Consider the following 16,923-nt stretch of genomic DNA (forward strand, 5'->3'; position numbering starts at 1 on the left):
TCTATGGGCTAGGAGAATGAGGGGACAAGGGTGGCAGAGGCCAGGCTCCATGGCTCCTGGCACTGGGAGAGTGCTGCTCCAGATACCTCTGTACCTGTTCCCTTGCTGAGACACCTCGTGGCAGCTCTCATGGGGCACCAGAGCATCTGGAAGTTCATCCAAGATCTCCCAGAAGAGGAGCTACCACAGTGACCTGTATCGCCCTTGACGTTCTTGAGAAGCTCTCCAGGGTCTTGTTCCTCTGTGCAGGACTTCAGGAGCTCACAAATGGCTCTGCAGTAGGTGGAGGGGGTGGGGTGTACTGTGGAAAAGAGCACTAGCAAGACAGGGTGGGTGGAAGAAGAAAGGAAAGGGCTGGAGGAGTACTTCAAGTATTTTATTTTTTAAAAATTCCCAGTTAAAAACACAATGGCTGTGCCTTTCTGTGGGTAAGAGAGAACCAGGGTAGCCCACAGGCTCTACTTCCCGAGTGGGCAGCTCTGAGGCTGTGGCCCTGCTGGGTAGCTAACACAGCACTGGGCTCCAGCTGGGGAGGGCTCACAGCTCTGAGCAGCTCCTCTCTTAAAATACATTTAAAAGCAGTTGTGAGAACAAACTGTGGTGTTAAAATAGGAAGGGGAAAGGAGCAAGGGAGGCTCTGCCAGCACTGGAAGGCTACGGCTGGAGGGCCCACACTCCTGCCTGGGGGAGCCACAGTGCTTGTAGCATACGGTAGCTTTTCTTCTTTAAAGAGGAAAAAAAAAATTAACCAACCAACAGTACTTTCTTCGAAAGTTTCCCTGCAGTCACAAATTTCACCAGATGTTCACATAAATATGCTGTCTTCCCCACAGGAAATGCTCTTGCCTGAGCCTTCCTTTTCTGCTAAACAACGTGCTTCAGATTCCCTGCAAATAAAAGGAAGCAAAAAAGGGTATTTCCACTGATATTTTAGCCTGATGGAGTGACCTGGCAAGGGGTGCCACTCCCACGCCTGATGGACTAGACCAGGACATGGGAATTCCTGCCTCAGCACAGATCTCAGCTCCTGCTGACCCCTCGCTCCCTTTGCAGAGGCTGCTGCCCTCATTGGAGCCAGGCTTTGGAAATTACCACAAAGGGACCCTGCCAATGCTTTCAGTATGCTGAATGCTGTTTCGGGGTTCGTGGACCAGCATCAGAGACACACACGCTCACTCCCTGCTACCTAGTCCTTCTTTCAGGCTGGATTCACAGACAGGAGTGCACAGCCCTCGTTCCAGCTCTGGAGTGATGCTGCTCCTCCTACCCTCTTGGACATGTCCCCAAGGAAAGGATGCCCTCTCCCTAGGATTGGCTGTGCTTGGGAAGGGACACACGAAGGCATCCATGGCCATTGTACTTCCTACCCTACTTCTAACACCAGCATACTACAACACAGACAGAAAAGGGCTGCCAAGCCCCGTCATGCTGTTCTGAGCTCCTCTTGCAGAGAGGGACAAGACAGGTGGGTAAGGGCACTGAATGAGTTTCAATGCTGGAGCTGGCAGAGCTCACCCAGCTGCCTGTCCTGGACTTGAAGAGTTTCAAGTCCTGCCTGCTGGAGACCTGTCGCAGTTCCAGAGAGCTATTTCCCACAGCCTCCTCCTGGTCCAACTGAAAGACACAGACTGGATGGGTGGTCTGCAAAGGGGACAGGCAGGGAGCTGGCTCACAGGGAGCTCACAGGGCGTGGTGATCAAAGGTTTTTACATGGTCTTGCAGCCTGTAACAAGTGGGGTCCCCCAAGGACTGATACCGATACATATTGCTCAACATCGTAAATTACCTTGGCTGGAAACAACCACAGCACCAAACTGGGTGCTGAGGTGAACAGGTCAGAAGGAAGAGCTATTTTAGAAAGCTGGACAGGCTGGAAGACTGGGCTAAAAATAACAGTTTTAAGTTTAACAAAGACATAAGCAAGGTCCTCCACTTGAGGTAGCCAGTTCAGGCTGGGATTTGTGTGACTGGGAAGCAGCTTTGTGGAAATGGATGTGGGGTTCCTGATAGGCAGCAAGCTGAATGGGATCCAGCAGTGTGCTGCTGCAGCAGTGAAGCAAACTGGATCCTGTGCAGCATGTGCAGGAGCATTACTAAGAAAAAGTGGATCATCTCATGCCAGGTCTGTCTGACAAATGATGAGTAATGTGTCCAGTTATGATCCCCACAAATCACAAAAGACATGGACAGACAAAGGAGGATCACAAAGGTGATCAGATTCTGGAGAACCTGCCACTCTCTCCCTGCAGAAGAGAAGGCTTAGGAGGGAGTAATCTAGTACTTGAAGCCTGCTCTGTAGGCTTCAGAGGACAGAGGCTCTCTCTTCACAAGGAGCCACATGGAGAGGACAAGGGACAACAGGTGTGAGTTGCACCAGGAGAGGTTTCACCTTGTTTTAAGTACTTTTTTTTTACAGTGAGAACAATCAATCACTGGAGGAAACTCCCCAGGGATGGGGTAGCAGCCTCACTGTCAGAAGTTTTCAGGATGTGACTTGCTAGATAAGATCTAGCATAGATCTTGTCTATGCTCCCTTTCCCATGAAAAGTTTGGACCAGATGATCTTTGAAGTCCCTTAGAACCTGGGCTGTTCTATGATTCCAAAAAGGACAAGGTCCAATGCTCCCTGTCCAGCCAGAGCAAAGGCAATGGCAACTTTTGCTACAGGAACCCGTAACTCTGTACCACCAACCCTGAAAATCCCAAGGGATGTGGGAGGCAAATGACACTGTGTACTAAGGAGCAGCCAAGTGAATGTGGTTCATCTTTCCAGTCAGTGAGAAAGACTCCAATGAGCTCTTCTGAAGCCCTCTCTAACAAATCCTGTAAGCCTGAAGCAGAAGTTTTTGCTTGGACAACGTACCTTTGATAGAGTTCAGAATTTCTTGAATTCTCTGTGGCTCATTGCGGTCTGGTCTGCAGCTTGGTGTGATCTCCAGCACGTAATCAGGACCATACTCTGTGAAGAACTGCAAGGAGGAGATGAGGAAAATCAACAGAGAGGTCTCTGAAGGCTGAGGCTAGAGAGAGGGCTCCCCATGGGTACCTGTTTGTAAAAAGGCAAAAAAACCATTTCTCTACCTAAGGGCCACACGTAGCTTCACTACATCAAGGTGGTACTTCAGCAGTGTCTGTGTCCACCTGGAGTTTTCAACCGCTTCCCAGTTCAAGGGATGGGAAGCAGAGCCCAGTGAGGCAACCAAAAAGCAGTCAAATGTCTATCCCAATGCTTTATTTGGGAAAGCTGTTGACACTCATTTTACACATGGTTACCCGCAAATGAAATTTTTTTATTATTAAATTTCAAGTGCTGTAATCACATATCCTACCATTCACTTCCCATCTTGCTCAACGCTGCATTGACACGACTGTGAAGCACCTGGGAAAGGAAAAATCAGTGTGCTGCAAGGATACTCTCTGGCTAAGTGCTCAGATAGCATGCAGGAAATCTGCAGCACATGGGGTTGACGTGCTAACGCAGAATGACAGGTTACTGTGAGCCATTGTGTCATGATTCTGGCCAAGACAGGGTCAGTTTTTAGAGTAGTTGGGAGGAGGCATGGCCAGAACACGGAGATTATTCTACACCACCTCTCATCATTGCTGAGGGCAGGAGAAAGGGACTTTCTTCCAGACAGAAGGGATTCTTACCAGCTGAAATAACGTGGCAGAGGGAGCTATGCAGTTTGTCTATTGTCAGGGAGCAGGGGTGTTTCTATGTGAATTGTTCTTTGTTTTCTTGTTCCTTCTCTCATTAGTATTATTGCTGTTACTGTTTAGTAAATTGTTCATGCTCTTAGGAGGAGCACTAAATTGGAAAATACCATTCCTAAGACAACCTTAATTGGTGCCCAGTATGGGCACAAAGGGTTGAGACAACAACACATCTGCCCAGAGTGGGTTGGAAACTAATTTGATTCTAAGCATTTGTTCATATTAGGCACAGAACCACTGGTCACAATGCTGCTTGTGGTCACAGTGCTGCTTGGTCTGTTTATGTGGGTGTGGTACATATGTGTGAGCATATATGTGTTCCTTGTGATCATATTTTTCAGAGCACGGAGTGGGATCAGGATTGTTTTGTTGCTGTACTCTGTGATATCAGTTTATGAAATGATAACAATGGCAATGAGGGTCACTTGGGATGTGTATTCAGTGTTCCTCTCCTACCCTTACCTCCAGCACTACCTTTGTTAGTCCATTAATAATAGTACTCAGCCTGAGGGGGAAACACTAGAGGATGATTTTCCCCAGCTTGTCACCCCCTCTTCCTCCTTCAGGCCTGTTACAACAGCTTTCGAGAATTTTGAATTCCCTCTGGATGTTACAGAAAGCATGTTCTTGTTGCTATGGTTGCTATGTCTCATGTGTGTCTCCTCAGTACAGCTGATAACATATTTAGAGTCAGTGGAGTCCACACCATGTTTAGAGTCAGGAGAGAGATTTCTAGGCAGGTCATTCAGAGATCTGCCCCAAGGGTGGATAGTCATGAGTGGCACAGGAAGTGGGAGAAAATGGATGAGTTTCTGGGGAAATCCTTTGCTCCAGTGGTTTGGAAGTTCATCCCTGTACAACTACAGGACCCTGATAGAGTGACAGAATATTTGCAAGGTAGGTTCTGTGTCAACTCCAGAGAGGAGCAACTTATTGGAATGTGCTGGGCCCTGGCTACTCTTTACCAGACACTGCTGGTCACCAGACAGAACACTTGGGGGAGGAGGAGGAAAGCAGAGCAACAGCCACTGTGGTCACTCAAACTTCAGCTGAAAAAAAAATTAAAACCTTGAGAAGGCAAAAGGCACATCCTAAAGAGCTCTTTGAGCAAACCACAGAATCCTTTTGCCCATCCTCTCTGTTACTATCTGAGACTGGAGTTTACTGGCACATGAAACCCCTCACCGAAAGCTGCAGACAGCCTCTGTTTTAGAGCACAAGCACCCACCATACTGCTAGGTTAGGGCAGCATTGCTACGTCAGTGTCTTCACAAAACAGGACTGAGTGGCAAGGATGCTGTGTGGATTAGGCAGAACTGGCTCTTCTGCAAGGAGAAGGGAGGGTTTTTCACAGCATTACCTCATGATCAGGGATCTCTGAGGACAGTGTTCTCCCAAGGATGACCCCAGTCAAGTATGTCCAGCAGCGAGCAGTGTTGGCAAGGTTGTAACCTCCTGTTTCCAGCAAGAATTGGGATTTGAGGAGGAAGAGTGGGGAAAGGCAAAAGAGAAAAAGATATTTAGGTGGAAGAAACAAATAATGAAACCACTGTGCACAGGTTACACTAGTTCAGCTTATTTCATCCACTCAAGCCATGCCCAAAATCTGCCCTCTGCACCTGCTGGCTACACAAAGCCAAGTTTGAATGACAGTGTATGCAAGAGCAGACCACTCAAACTGAACCCCAGTTACACCCAGTGGCAGAGGCCAGTCCTCCAGCCACCATCTCAGGCCCAGGATGAGCTCCCAGCCCCATGCGCTGAACTCTCTCCCAGCAACAAGAAGAGCCATTCTCAAGTAGCAGGCTGCAGCAGAAATGGGGCTTCCTGCTTTTTAATACCAGTCTTTGACCTATAAAGCAAAATACACATGCCCAGCCATACGCTGGTGAGCTCTTCAGCACCGTCATCTTTGAGAGGACAAATATGAAACTCATTGCTACAACTTGCAACTGCTTTACACAGAAATGAGATTTCACAGTGAGCAGGAAATGGTTACCTACATGGTAAAGGAACATGAGCCCATAAGGAGAAATCTTAGCTGAAAGCAATCCTGCAAGAGACTCAGGTATGTTTTTTTTTCCAGAATAGATGACTAGAAGAGTAAAGGGAGAAAAGCACTTTGACAAGACAGACCACATTTTTCCAATATTCCCTTCTGTTTGCAGTGGGGTTTTTTCCCCTGCTTTTTTTTTACTCCTCTCCCAATTTGGACTTCAAATGCTTCCACATGCTGCAGTGGTGGGACACTCCTTTGCTATTTTCACAAGTGACACATAGTTGATCCTCATTTTTTAACAGAAGTTTTGGGTTTTGTTTGAAAGATGACATCTCCAGCACACTCACAGACAAGCCACAGCAGGACTGAACACTCATAACCTTTCCAGAACAAAGGGCATCAGGCACATCAAATTTTAGCCTTAATATCCTAGACATTATTTCCCCCATCTAAAAAAGGACAACACCTAGAGCTGATCCGGCTCCAGTCATGGAGCTCAGGGGCTTTCCCTGGCCCACAGGGGCTTTTGTTGCTCTGAAATGCTCTGTTAACATAAAACCTGTCCTGTGCTCTCCCCATTGGGCAAGCAGCTGGTTAGGCAACACAACAGACCTAAGTCCAGCTTAACTTTCACTGGATATCAGAGTCCTGCTGTACCTTGCAGGCAGGCCTCGTCCCAAGCCCCTGCTTGAATCTGAATGAAACCATTCATCACCAGGTGCCCAAGGTAGGTTTGGGAACATAGTGCTCACTTTTTAAAGAGAAGCACTGAAGGGCTGATCAGCAGAGATGGGAATCAGAGGTGTCACTGAGAAGTCAGGGTCAGTTTGTTGGCCTCTCATCTTCTCCAGAGGAGCCATGCAGCTTTTAACTCAAGATCTGAGTCAGTACTGAGACTTGCACCTGTCAGTATCAAGGATTTCAGGTGTGAGAAAAGAGTACTATGCCACAGTGCGTCCTCTGACAATGCCCAGCAGTCACTCTGCTAAACCCTTGCCAGTCCTGAGCCCAAGGGCAGACAGGCACTCGAGGCAGGGTCACAGGAGGACAAACACATTTCTCTGAGAACAGCAGGATGCACTCACCTCCTCCCAGGACAAGAGTTGCTAGCTGCCACTGCAGGACATACTTGAGGCACTTCCCCACTCCCTCGGGTGTCATGTTGAAAGAGCACATGGGGTCTCCAGCAATGGTGTCCGCCCCCAGCTGCAGCACAACTGCATCGGGGTTGAAGGCAGCATACACCTCCTTCAGCACTCTAGAGAGAAGAGCAGCAGTCCAGTTACTGCCAGCATGGCCCAGAGGAATGCTGGTGGCATGGCCCTGGTCGCTCAGATCCACCAATACCTCTCAGGGTTTCTGCATTCTCTGCTTCCACCCAGCTCCTACCAGTTACACTGCCTCTGCTCCCAGGCTCTGCTCTGAGCCTTCTACCTCCACAGCAATTTTAGCTGTCAGAGCACTTATCAAAAGGCTGATGAATGCAAAAGCACCACTGATAACATGGCAGAGGGGGATCTAGTTCTCACCAGTTCAGTGGTAGCATCAAACTCTACATTTACACTGTCTGCCTCTTGGCTGCAGGATGATCCAGGTGCTTTTCTGCCCTGTGAAAGTCACGGTGGAGATCAGGGTCTGGCAAAACAACAATCCTGAACTCTCAGACACCTCTCACCAGGACAGGCCAGCAGAGGACAGGAGAAACAGAGGAAGACTGGCTAGGGTCTTACTCTCCCTCTCTCCTGTATGGCTCTTGAGGCAAAACTATGAGGAAAAGCTCTGTGCAGGGTGTAGTCAGCCTGCAAAAACCAGCACTGGACAGAGACTCATGCTTCAAGTCCATCGTGGTTTTGGGAAGTACAGGCAATTACCCTCAAAAAACAGCTGGATGAGACATCCACGGTCATGCCTGTGGACTGCTTCCCAGCCAAGACAGAACTCAAAGAGATCTCTAAGTCTCTTTGCAGAAGCTTTAGCTATACACAGCTTCAAATCTGAGGTAGGTTATGACGTCCTTCAGCTGCGAATGCATGCAGCAGGCTCCTCCTGAGTGGGTTCCTGACCCTAGAGCTGCCTTTTGAAAGCACGTCCTCCAGCACAAAGGGGGCTGCTCTACCCCAGCAATGGCAAGCACCAATAAGTAAGCAGGAGGCATGGCCCCCGCATGACTGCCCTACTGGCCTACAAGTTTAGAGAGGTTTCTGCCCTCAAGTGTTAGAGGTGGACGTGCTACTACATCCTGCAGCCCTGCACTGAGACTCCTCCCCCCTGGAAAAGAACAAGCCCCACAGCCCAGTTTTGACAAGGGCAACAGCTTGTGAGATCCACCATCAGCTGAGGGACACATGGGAGTGCCAGGAGGCAGCTCTGTCAGATATTCAGCCTTCAGCCTTTCATTCTTCCAGCACAGACAGAAGGTGCTAGGAAAATGCTTTTAGCTAAGCCCCAAGAATATGTCCCACAGCCAGAATTCAGAGCATTTACTTGAAGTAAAAAACATCTAGCCCAAAGCCCACAGCTAAAAAATACTTGTTGCTTCTCAGTCTCTCCTTAGATAGACACCTGTGGAGGTGTATCTAAGGAGACAGGCTGACCTGCGGCAGAGACCCCTCCAGCCACCCACAATGTCTCTGTATATTCAATTTGCCTAAGGATTCACACAAGACCTCTGAGAACTTACAGTCCATGTTCACTGTAATCAAAGGCTGCAAGAGGGGAAGGGACAAGCCTTAAGAAAGGACTGTAATTAAAAATACTAAACTGCATAGTATCTTATTCTCTAAAATCCCATCCAAGTCAGCTGTATCAGAGCAAAAGGGCTTACGATTCACAGATCTGGTAATATTTTTCATCCTGAATGCCATCTTGAATGGGCACATTCACACTGTAATAGCGACCTTTTCCCAGGCCAACATCTGTCACATCACCAGTGCCTGCACAACAGAAACACCCCAATTAGAAGGGAAAGCAGAGCAGCAGCAAGAGACGCGTGGGGTGTCTCAAAGGCAAGATGAGAGCCAGGACGTTTGGCATGCGTATGAAGAAGTCCACTTGCCACCACGAAGAAAGGTGGGGTGGAGTGACCCAGTTCTATCCTTCACCCAATTCTGCCATGCGGCATCAAAGGAACTCTGCCTACACCTCAGCTACAACCAGAGAGAGGGAAATGCCAAACATGTAGCTCTCCCTCTTTCCTTCCCCTGGGTCATGAGAAGAGACAGCAAGATATGTCAGCTGGACATCACAGATGTGACTTGCCTTTATGGAGGCCTCACCATGAGTGACATGTGAACCAAATGAGCACAAACCTCACAAGTTCAACTTGCCTGGGAAAAATCCTGGTGAAAATTTGTGCAGAGAAACAGTCAAGACTTTTGAGGTGAAACTAAAGGCATCCTCAACTCCTATTAAGAAATTGAAAAGAAAAATTCATGCATCATTTATATAAATGACAGAGTCTGAACACACAGAGTTGCCTGATACACACAGAGCAGCAGAGAAGGAGAACCATAAGCAAAGCAGAAATGCAGATGTGGCTCAATAAATACATCCTCAGTCTACAGAGACTGAAGTTCAACTGCAGCAAAGATCACAAGTGCTATGAATCTGGCAGGTCTCATGCTAATTCAGAATGGATCTGAATATCTCATGTCACTAGCCATGGCAGCAGCACTTGACTGTGCTGCTAGGCCTGTGAAGCTGGGAGAGGGATCCGAGCAGGGCTCACTTGGCCAGAGCTTGGCTCTGATCAGAACCAATGCTACTGGGCTTTCTCGTTTTTCCTCAATGCTGCTGTGGTTCAACATGCCTTTTCCTTAAAGACACTATTAAGACAGTGGGCATGGAGAGGGAAAAAAGAAGTAATAGGAAACTTAACAGAAACCAAATGCAGGGAGAAAACAGAACAAAATGAAACATATAATAAAATTTAGAAGAGCAGGAAATGTTAAATGGTGTAGAAATAATGTCCCTGAAGGAGGGAGCAGTTTTAGCAAGGCCAGCTCTGCCTCTAGACTTACAGAATAAAGCCTTCTTTTAAAAGCACCCTTTACTACTGGCTGCTTCCCTCTTGCAACGGACCCTTAAACAATTAAACCCTGTCAGCAACTGCGCTGGCAGGATGGGAGACTGGGACACATTATCTGTTGCTTTAGGTACAAGACTCCTGCCTAGACCCACAAGAGAAGTCTGAGGAGCAGCATAGGGCAAGTCTGTAAAGCAGGACAAGGCATAAATGGATTGAGGGAACTCAACTGCACCAAAAAGAGCTGAAGCCACGGCTGTTGCAGCAAGTAAATCCCTGCTGTGCAGACAGGCCTTGCCTTCTCCCATTCCCCCCTGAGTCTGTGCAGCTGTGCTGTTTGCAGCCTTTGCTGGGCCTTACCATCCCCATGATGCAAATCCAAATCGATATAAAGGACGCGGTCAAATTTCTGGCGTAGTCGCAGGATCCCCAAAACAGCGTCATTCACATAACAGAAACCAGAAGCTTCATCCCTGTGAAAACAATGTCTGTGACATTGAATATTGCCAATGCAATCACCACCGATTTCAGCATTCTCATTTTGACTTTGCAAGTGTCCACCTCACAGGGGCACAGAGGAGTATGAAAACTCAGCCCAGCAGTGACCAAGAGACGGGTCAGGAACAGCTCAAAGCATGGCTGGGAAGCACAGAGAACAGGACTGCTTGTGCCAACTGCTTCTCAACTCTGGGCTTTCTGGCAGCTGGGTAAGCATCAGTCGGCTCTGCTGCAAAGAGACCCTGGTCTGAGGAGGGTATCTCTGACCATTGCGCTGTTGAACAAATAAAATGTTAGCTTTCTGCACCTGAGACATTTTAAAGACGTTCAGAGCCACTTGACTCAAACCCACTCTCTTGGAGGCAAGAGGACAGTCCCCTCGGCCATTTTCCTGTGAGTTCTGGACAGGCATAGACAGGCAGCCACTCCATCCCTGCTGTCTGGGTCACAACTCCTGGGAAGGTCCTGGCAGTGAAAGGCAGGCCCAAGCCAGTCACAGGATTGTCCTGCTGTTTTAAAGTCTCAGGCTATGAAGGTTAAGCCTCTTGCCAAAGTAACTCCCTCCTTTCCCTTCCCAGGAAAATGCAAATGGGATGTCCCACATGCAGTCCCTCATGATACAGCTCCTGGGCTCAGCCAGGAGAGAGTCCCAGCAGCTAAAGAGAGGACAGGTGTACCATGTAAAGATTTATCACTGACATTCATCAGGGACAGCTTATTTGCTGGCATCAAAGGAACAAGAAAGTTTCTTGACCCCTACTCCAGCCTCACTCCAAAGTCAAGTCCCCATCACCACTTAGCACCAGTCCACACGCATTACATCTGCCCTGGATAGCTATTTTAAAGCGAGGCTTCATACACGGCAACAGGAGTACCCAAATCCCTCTTCCACAAATTATATCGGGATACAAGATGCACCTCTGGGAAATTCCTCTTGACTTCCAGTCACAGCACCCAGCTCATTCTCTCTGACATTTCCTGCTCAGCAACAGCTGGGAACAGTGAGGAGCAAGCCAGGAATGGCAGAACCTCACTCGCTCTCACACTCTGCAAGTGCCATGGAGCACAGGTGTTTCCCAGTGACTCTGTTCATTTACAGTAAAGCTGAAAATAGAGGTGTTAACAGGTATCCTGAAAATCTGACTCAACTGTGATTATGTACTTCTCCCCTCCCTCATAGCCCACAAGGAAGCATGTCTTGGGCACTCTCTGAATGCTGTAATACCAATCTCTGAAACTCAAGGCCAAGCAGAGCAGGACACCAGTTCAGCCAAAGGCAGAGCAGTGTCAGAGCTGCAGTTCAAGACCAGCACTTGGGATTCCCCCATGCTGCCCCAAATCCACCCAGCAAAGCTCTGAGTATCACTGCCAGAAAGGAGGGTGAGACTGCCTTGAGAAAAGGCACTTACTCAGCAACTTACCCTCAACCCCAAAGGCATCCTCTCAACCAAGAGCTTCCAAAGCCCCAGGTCATTCCTACCTTTAGGACCCTGGAAAGCAACTAAACTACCAGGAAGCAGGTGTTTTTTGACAAAAGGAATGTATTTTGCTAGGACACAGGTCCTAGAATCAAGCACCTGCAGTTTGGAGTCAGCCTGGCAGGACCTTCACAGTGGGCTGGCATCTACCCTGAAGCATCACACACCAACTTACTGGGGTGACTGGGAAGACTCCTTTGGGATTGGTGGCTATTAAATGCCTATTTTTTAAACAAACTCTTCGCTTCCCAGAACAGTGCTAATAGCTCAGCAGCAGCAACACTGCTAAGACTTTTTTCATTACAGGCATTTTTTAAACCATACAATCCAGACAGAATATAACAGAAGATTTCCCAAAAGCCATCAGTTCTGCACAGAGTGAGAGCTCAGCTCTGCTGAGTGCAAGTCTCCTTTCACAGCAAGCTGCAGCTGAAGCCATTTTCAGCCAAGTGCCCACCAGGAAACAGGCTGAGATGTTGTGTGAGTACACCTGCCCCAGACCTGCTCTGCAGCACATGACAGTGACAGCACCAGCACTGGGCAGTGACCTGCCTCCTCTCAGGCCTCTGCCCTGCCCTCTGTTTCCTTCCTCTTTATCTCCTGCCTTCCTTCACACCTTGCATTCTCTTCCAACTAGATCATTGCACCCTGAGGGTTCTCAGGGAAGCTGGGAGCTAGGAAGCAGGGTTCAGACATCAGATGAGAAAACACAAGGGAAGACATTGTTTTCTTACTTCTTTGCATGATGCCACCCTCCAGGCCAGTTAATTGCTACTTTGCACTTGCCATCCAGCAGGCACTGAGCTGCAGTGATGGTGGCTCCTCCCACAGCCGCTGCATACTCAAAGATCCCTTCAGTGGCTGGACAGTCGTAACCTGCAGGTAAGAGTCCACGTAAGAGTCTGCACCTTAGACACAACAGGCCTTTTCCTCCAGAGGAAGCACATTCCTTTTGTTTGAGTCTTCAAGACTGGCCCGGGCTGGAGCAGCCCGTTCCTGAAGAACTGATCCCATGGAGGACCCATACTGGAGAAGTTCTTGAAAGGAAAGACTAGCACTGGAAAACTTCATGGAAGAGAGTGTCCTGCAGGAGGGACCCCACATATACACTTAGCAAGAGTGAGGAGGAAAGAACAGCAGAGAGGTGTGAACTGACCACAACCTCCATTCCTTGTCCCTTTACACTGCTTGAGGGGGAAAGTAGAAGAGCTGTGAGTGAAGCTGAGTCTGGGAAGAAAGGTGGACGAGGGGGGTGGTGATTTCAGTTTTATTTTGAATTCTCACTATCCTACTCCATTATTAATTGGCAATAAATTGAATTAATTTCCCCATGTAGAGTCTCGTTTGCTGGTGACAGTAACTGGAGACTCATCTCCCTGTTATTATCTCAACACGATCTTTTCCACTATGTTTTCTCCCCCACCCTACTGAGGGGAAGAGAGACTATCTTGGTGAGCACCTAGCAAAAAACCCCACCCACACCACAAAAATCAACCCACCACAAAAAGCAACAATCCAAATGTTTTCTTGCACTTTGTTCATTTAAAAATGTGTCCCGAATCAACTTCTGAGTTGTGTGCCTGGGCTGCTGAACCTACTGATTCCTCACACCAATCTCGCAAAAAAACTACTTTCAAGTCTCTGTCTACCTGACCAGAAAAGCCCTGACATGGTTACTGATGTACCTCTTCCCTAAAAATGGACATCCACAAACTAGCCAAGCCTAGACAAGCTGTATGTCTATGTCTGTAATACGATCTTCACTTAGTCGTACAGCAGCCTCCCCGCAGCTGTTGCCCACAAAGCGTGACACCAGGGCTGCTTGTCTTCCTGTAGACAGAGCAGTCTAAGTCTAAGGCACACTCATGAGAGTGGCACAGAATCTGCACCTCTGCCTCAGTTCTGGGTCACTCTTCCCATTCCTGATACCAAGACAGTGCCCACAGCCATCTCACCTGCTTTACCTGCTGCATTTCTCAAGCTGTCTTAGGTCCAGGAGGGCAAGTGCCCTCTGCTCCACATGTAAGTCACCAGACTGCTCTGCAGCTGCTCTGGTCACTACAGCACCAGACCACTGTTCACACATGCCCTCCCCACAGCAGGCTCGCAGCAGCCAGTCCCAGCTCCAGCCCGAGGGCAGTGTCAGGGTCTTCCATCCCATTCCAGAGCCTCAGAGCAGCAGCAAAGGGCACCAGCCCCAGTCGGCAAGAGACAGGCCAAGCTACACAGAGCAGCAAAGTGAGGCTAGCTCTACCCTCAGCTGGCACCAGGGAAAGTGCCAGCCTGTCAGATGACTGCTGGGGTTCAGCAACACCCCGTTAAAGAGTGTTTCCTTTCAAAACTAAGCCCAGCATCCCCCTGAGCTCACCCCCCTAACTGCAGCTCCAGCAAAAAGCATCCTGGCCCTGGCACTCAACTAATCTCTTGCTGAAGATGTGCATCCTTACCCAGTCCATACTCCACAGACTCCGGGTGGTCATCATCCCCCTCCTCACTGACCTTCTGCAGGTGCTGCAGGTAAGCATCTGTGTGGAAACTCGCCATTTCCTCCATGGACGCCACTTTTGGCTTGACTATCCTAAGCAGAGAGGAGGAAGGGAGCACATCAGGGCAAGAGGATCCAGTGTTCAGCTGGAATGTCCAGCTTTAACCTTCACATTAAGAGCTTTCTTTTGGCTATTACTGTTGTAAAAGCAAACAAAACTCCCTCTTCCTCTTGCACTGGACTGTCACTCAAGTTAGAAAGCCACCCAGCTGAGCGGGAACAGGCCTTGCCCCTGGTTTGGCACTACCTGTGGTGCCCACCCCAGTGAAGAACACCTGCAGGTGCTGCCTGCATTAACCTTCCCACTTTGCTTCAAGTTTTTTTCCCCTGTTCTGCTTGTTCTCTCTGTTTGTGCATTCTCCACCGTATCCAACATTCAGGTTACACACAGAGGAACTAAATGCTGTGTAAATGCTGTGGCAGGACCTCAGTCTAGATCAGGAGCCATGTAATGCTTCTTGCATGCTACGACCTGCGCCAAAGCAGAGACTGTCACTGTTCCAAGCAACTTGCACAGCACCTTCCTGGGTCTGGGTGCTTTGCAGTATGCCTAAACAAATCCTGCAACACACTGGACTCCTCCCCAAAACTTGGACAGTGGAGCATGCACAGGCAATGCAGCACAGCTCTGCTGCTACAGGAAGAACACAGGAAGCTCCCAGCTCCAGGCTGGCCCTGATGCTTCCCACCACATTTAAGGGCAAACTGTTCTTCAGGTCTGCCCTATAATGATACCTGCAGTCATTTCCCAAGCACACTCTACCAGAAAAAAAAAAAAAAAAAGTTTAAAAAAGAAGTCTCAAAAAAATCTTCTGGCTGTGCTGAACTGGAGTACATTTTTTCTAAGATGAGATGCTTCACAAGAGGAGCTGAGCCATGCCTTTCTTATTTTTCCCTTCACATGCCCCAGCGTCAAGAGCCGAGTGAGGCAGGCGGTACTCTCCTGAACAGCATACAGACCTCACAAAAAGTCTCCCAGATATATTACAATGCACCAAAACAACATAGCCCCTCTCTGCATCAGCACTGACTGATCAGTGGATCTGGAGCAGCAGCAAGGCTGTTACCCTACTCAGAGTCTCAAGCATGGGGGTGATACACACTCTGTAGAGAAGGCACAAGGCTATAAGCGCTCCACCAGACCAGGAGAGTAACCATGAATTACACCTGCCACAATTACTGCAATCGTGTCCATGTAGCAAAACAAACATTTTCCTTTAATCCTGGAAATACGCACTGTGGGGGCTCCTGTAATCACACCACCAGCAGGGACAGTATGAAACCTGAAGTTACTCAGCACCTTCCAACCCTTAGTGGAGACTAAAACATTCCTTCACAGAAAACGAGAGCACTTACTTCATCTGGCCAAGCAAGGAATACGCTTCAATCAGTGAATGCACCATGCTGGCCTAAAGAAAAGAGTAAGACTGTGAGACCAGGAGACACAAAGCCAGCAGCCAGGGGCACAAGGACTCGCAGACGAGGTGTGGCTCAGACTGCTCCCAGCAGCGACTTTCCCGGCCCGGATCCCTTCTCCGGCCCGTGCCCATGCCGTGCCAAAGGGCCTTCCGGTGTCCCGGGCAGAAGCAGAGCCGCGCACGGCTTCCCGGGAGAGGGGAGCGTCACATCGGTGTCCGAGCCCGCGGTGCCAGGGGCGATGTGAACGCACAGACAAGCCGTTCCCGCTCTAACCCTAACTCCTCTCGCCGGGGCCGCCCGTTTCCCCCGCTTCCTCCTTTCCTACCGCCGTGCCGGGCGCCGGCTGCCTCCGCGCCCGGGCCTCACCGCTGTGCTCCCCGCGCCCCCTCGCCCCCGCCGCGGCGCTGACCCGCTTGGGCACTTTGCAGAGGGAGTCGCAGAGGGTCACGTACTCCGGGCTGTATACGTAGACCGGCGGCGGCACCGCCGCCATCGGAGCTGGCACAGCCGCGACCAGCACCCGCACCGCCGCTAGTCAGGGCACGCCAGGACCGGCAGTTCCGGCCCCGCGGCGTGCCGGGAGCTGTAGGCCCACCCCGCCATTGTCCTTCCCCTAGCTCGGCCCCGTAAGAACAGGCAGCCACCTGGTGCTAAGAGGCATTTTTACTCGGGCCCCCACGCAGCTCGGGTGGTGTTTATTCTCCAAGAATGTAATTTAAAAAGGCCCGTGGCCTGCACGCAGCCCCCCACGCGGCGCCCGCCCAGTTCAAAGAGCCGCAGCTCAGCAGGTGCCCGGTTCCCCCGACACCCGGCAGCTCCCACCGGGTCCCAGGGGCTCGGTTCCCTTAAGGCTCCCCTGACGGGAGCAGGGATCACAAAGGGAGGGATTAGCTATGGTAGGAAAGATGTGTGCTAATGTCTTTACAAACAATTCTAAGGGTGAGGGTATGGGTGTTAACGTCCTAGAAATGGATCTTAATGTTTCTACCCACTTCAAGCCACAGGTTACAAAACCGAGACAGTTTGATTCCTGAAACAGACAAATGGGCCCACACAAGCCTGAGTTTCTGAACTTTGGGAGAAAATGACAGGCTCAAGGGGAGAATACCTGGTAGACCGTTTGGGAAGGCTGTACCTTCCCAGTATCTCAGCCAATGGGCTAAGGAAGAGGCAACATGTGGCCGGGAGTTTAGGATAAAAGGACGCTGCACTTTCTGAAACTACAGAGAGAACATCCCACAGGCTG

At 49.6% G+C, this 16,923-nt stretch overlaps 1 protein-coding gene across 3 annotated transcripts; it reads right to left on the reverse strand.

The window, feature by feature from the left end:
* Positions 1 to 362: 362 nt before the first annotated feature.
* On the reverse strand, positions 363 to 16,774 carry HDAC8 (histone deacetylase 8). 3 transcript variants are annotated; one of them, XM_041424382.1, is made up of 11 exons: positions 16,087 to 16,774; positions 15,615 to 15,667; positions 14,161 to 14,291; positions 12,448 to 12,589; positions 10,098 to 10,210; positions 9,040 to 9,117; positions 8,538 to 8,646; positions 6,799 to 6,971; positions 5,075 to 5,169; positions 2,864 to 2,969; positions 363 to 887 (listed from the first exon to the last, which is right to left on the reverse strand). In XM_041424382.1, the coding sequence occupies exons 1-11, from the start codon at positions 16,168 to 16,170 to the stop codon at positions 865 to 867; spliced, it is 1,107 nt and encodes a 368-aa protein (XP_041280316.1). In that variant the 5' UTR covers positions 16,171 to 16,774; the 3' UTR covers positions 363 to 864. The 3 variants fall into 3 exon arrangements, with proteins under 3 accessions (XP_041280316.1, XP_041280317.1, XP_041280318.1); XM_041424383.1 differs by having other exon boundaries at positions 16,130 to 16,254; XM_041424384.1 differs by lacking the exons at positions 12,448 to 12,589; positions 14,161 to 14,291.
* Positions 16,775 to 16,923: the final 149 nt, after the last annotated feature.

Source organism: Onychostruthus taczanowskii, unplaced genomic scaffold (assembly GCF_017590055.1).
Source record: "Onychostruthus taczanowskii isolate IOZ18803 unplaced genomic scaffold, ASM1759005v1 scaffold81, whole genome shotgun sequence".
Classification (NCBI taxonomy): domain Eukaryota; kingdom Metazoa; phylum Chordata; class Aves; order Passeriformes; family Passeridae; genus Onychostruthus; species Onychostruthus taczanowskii.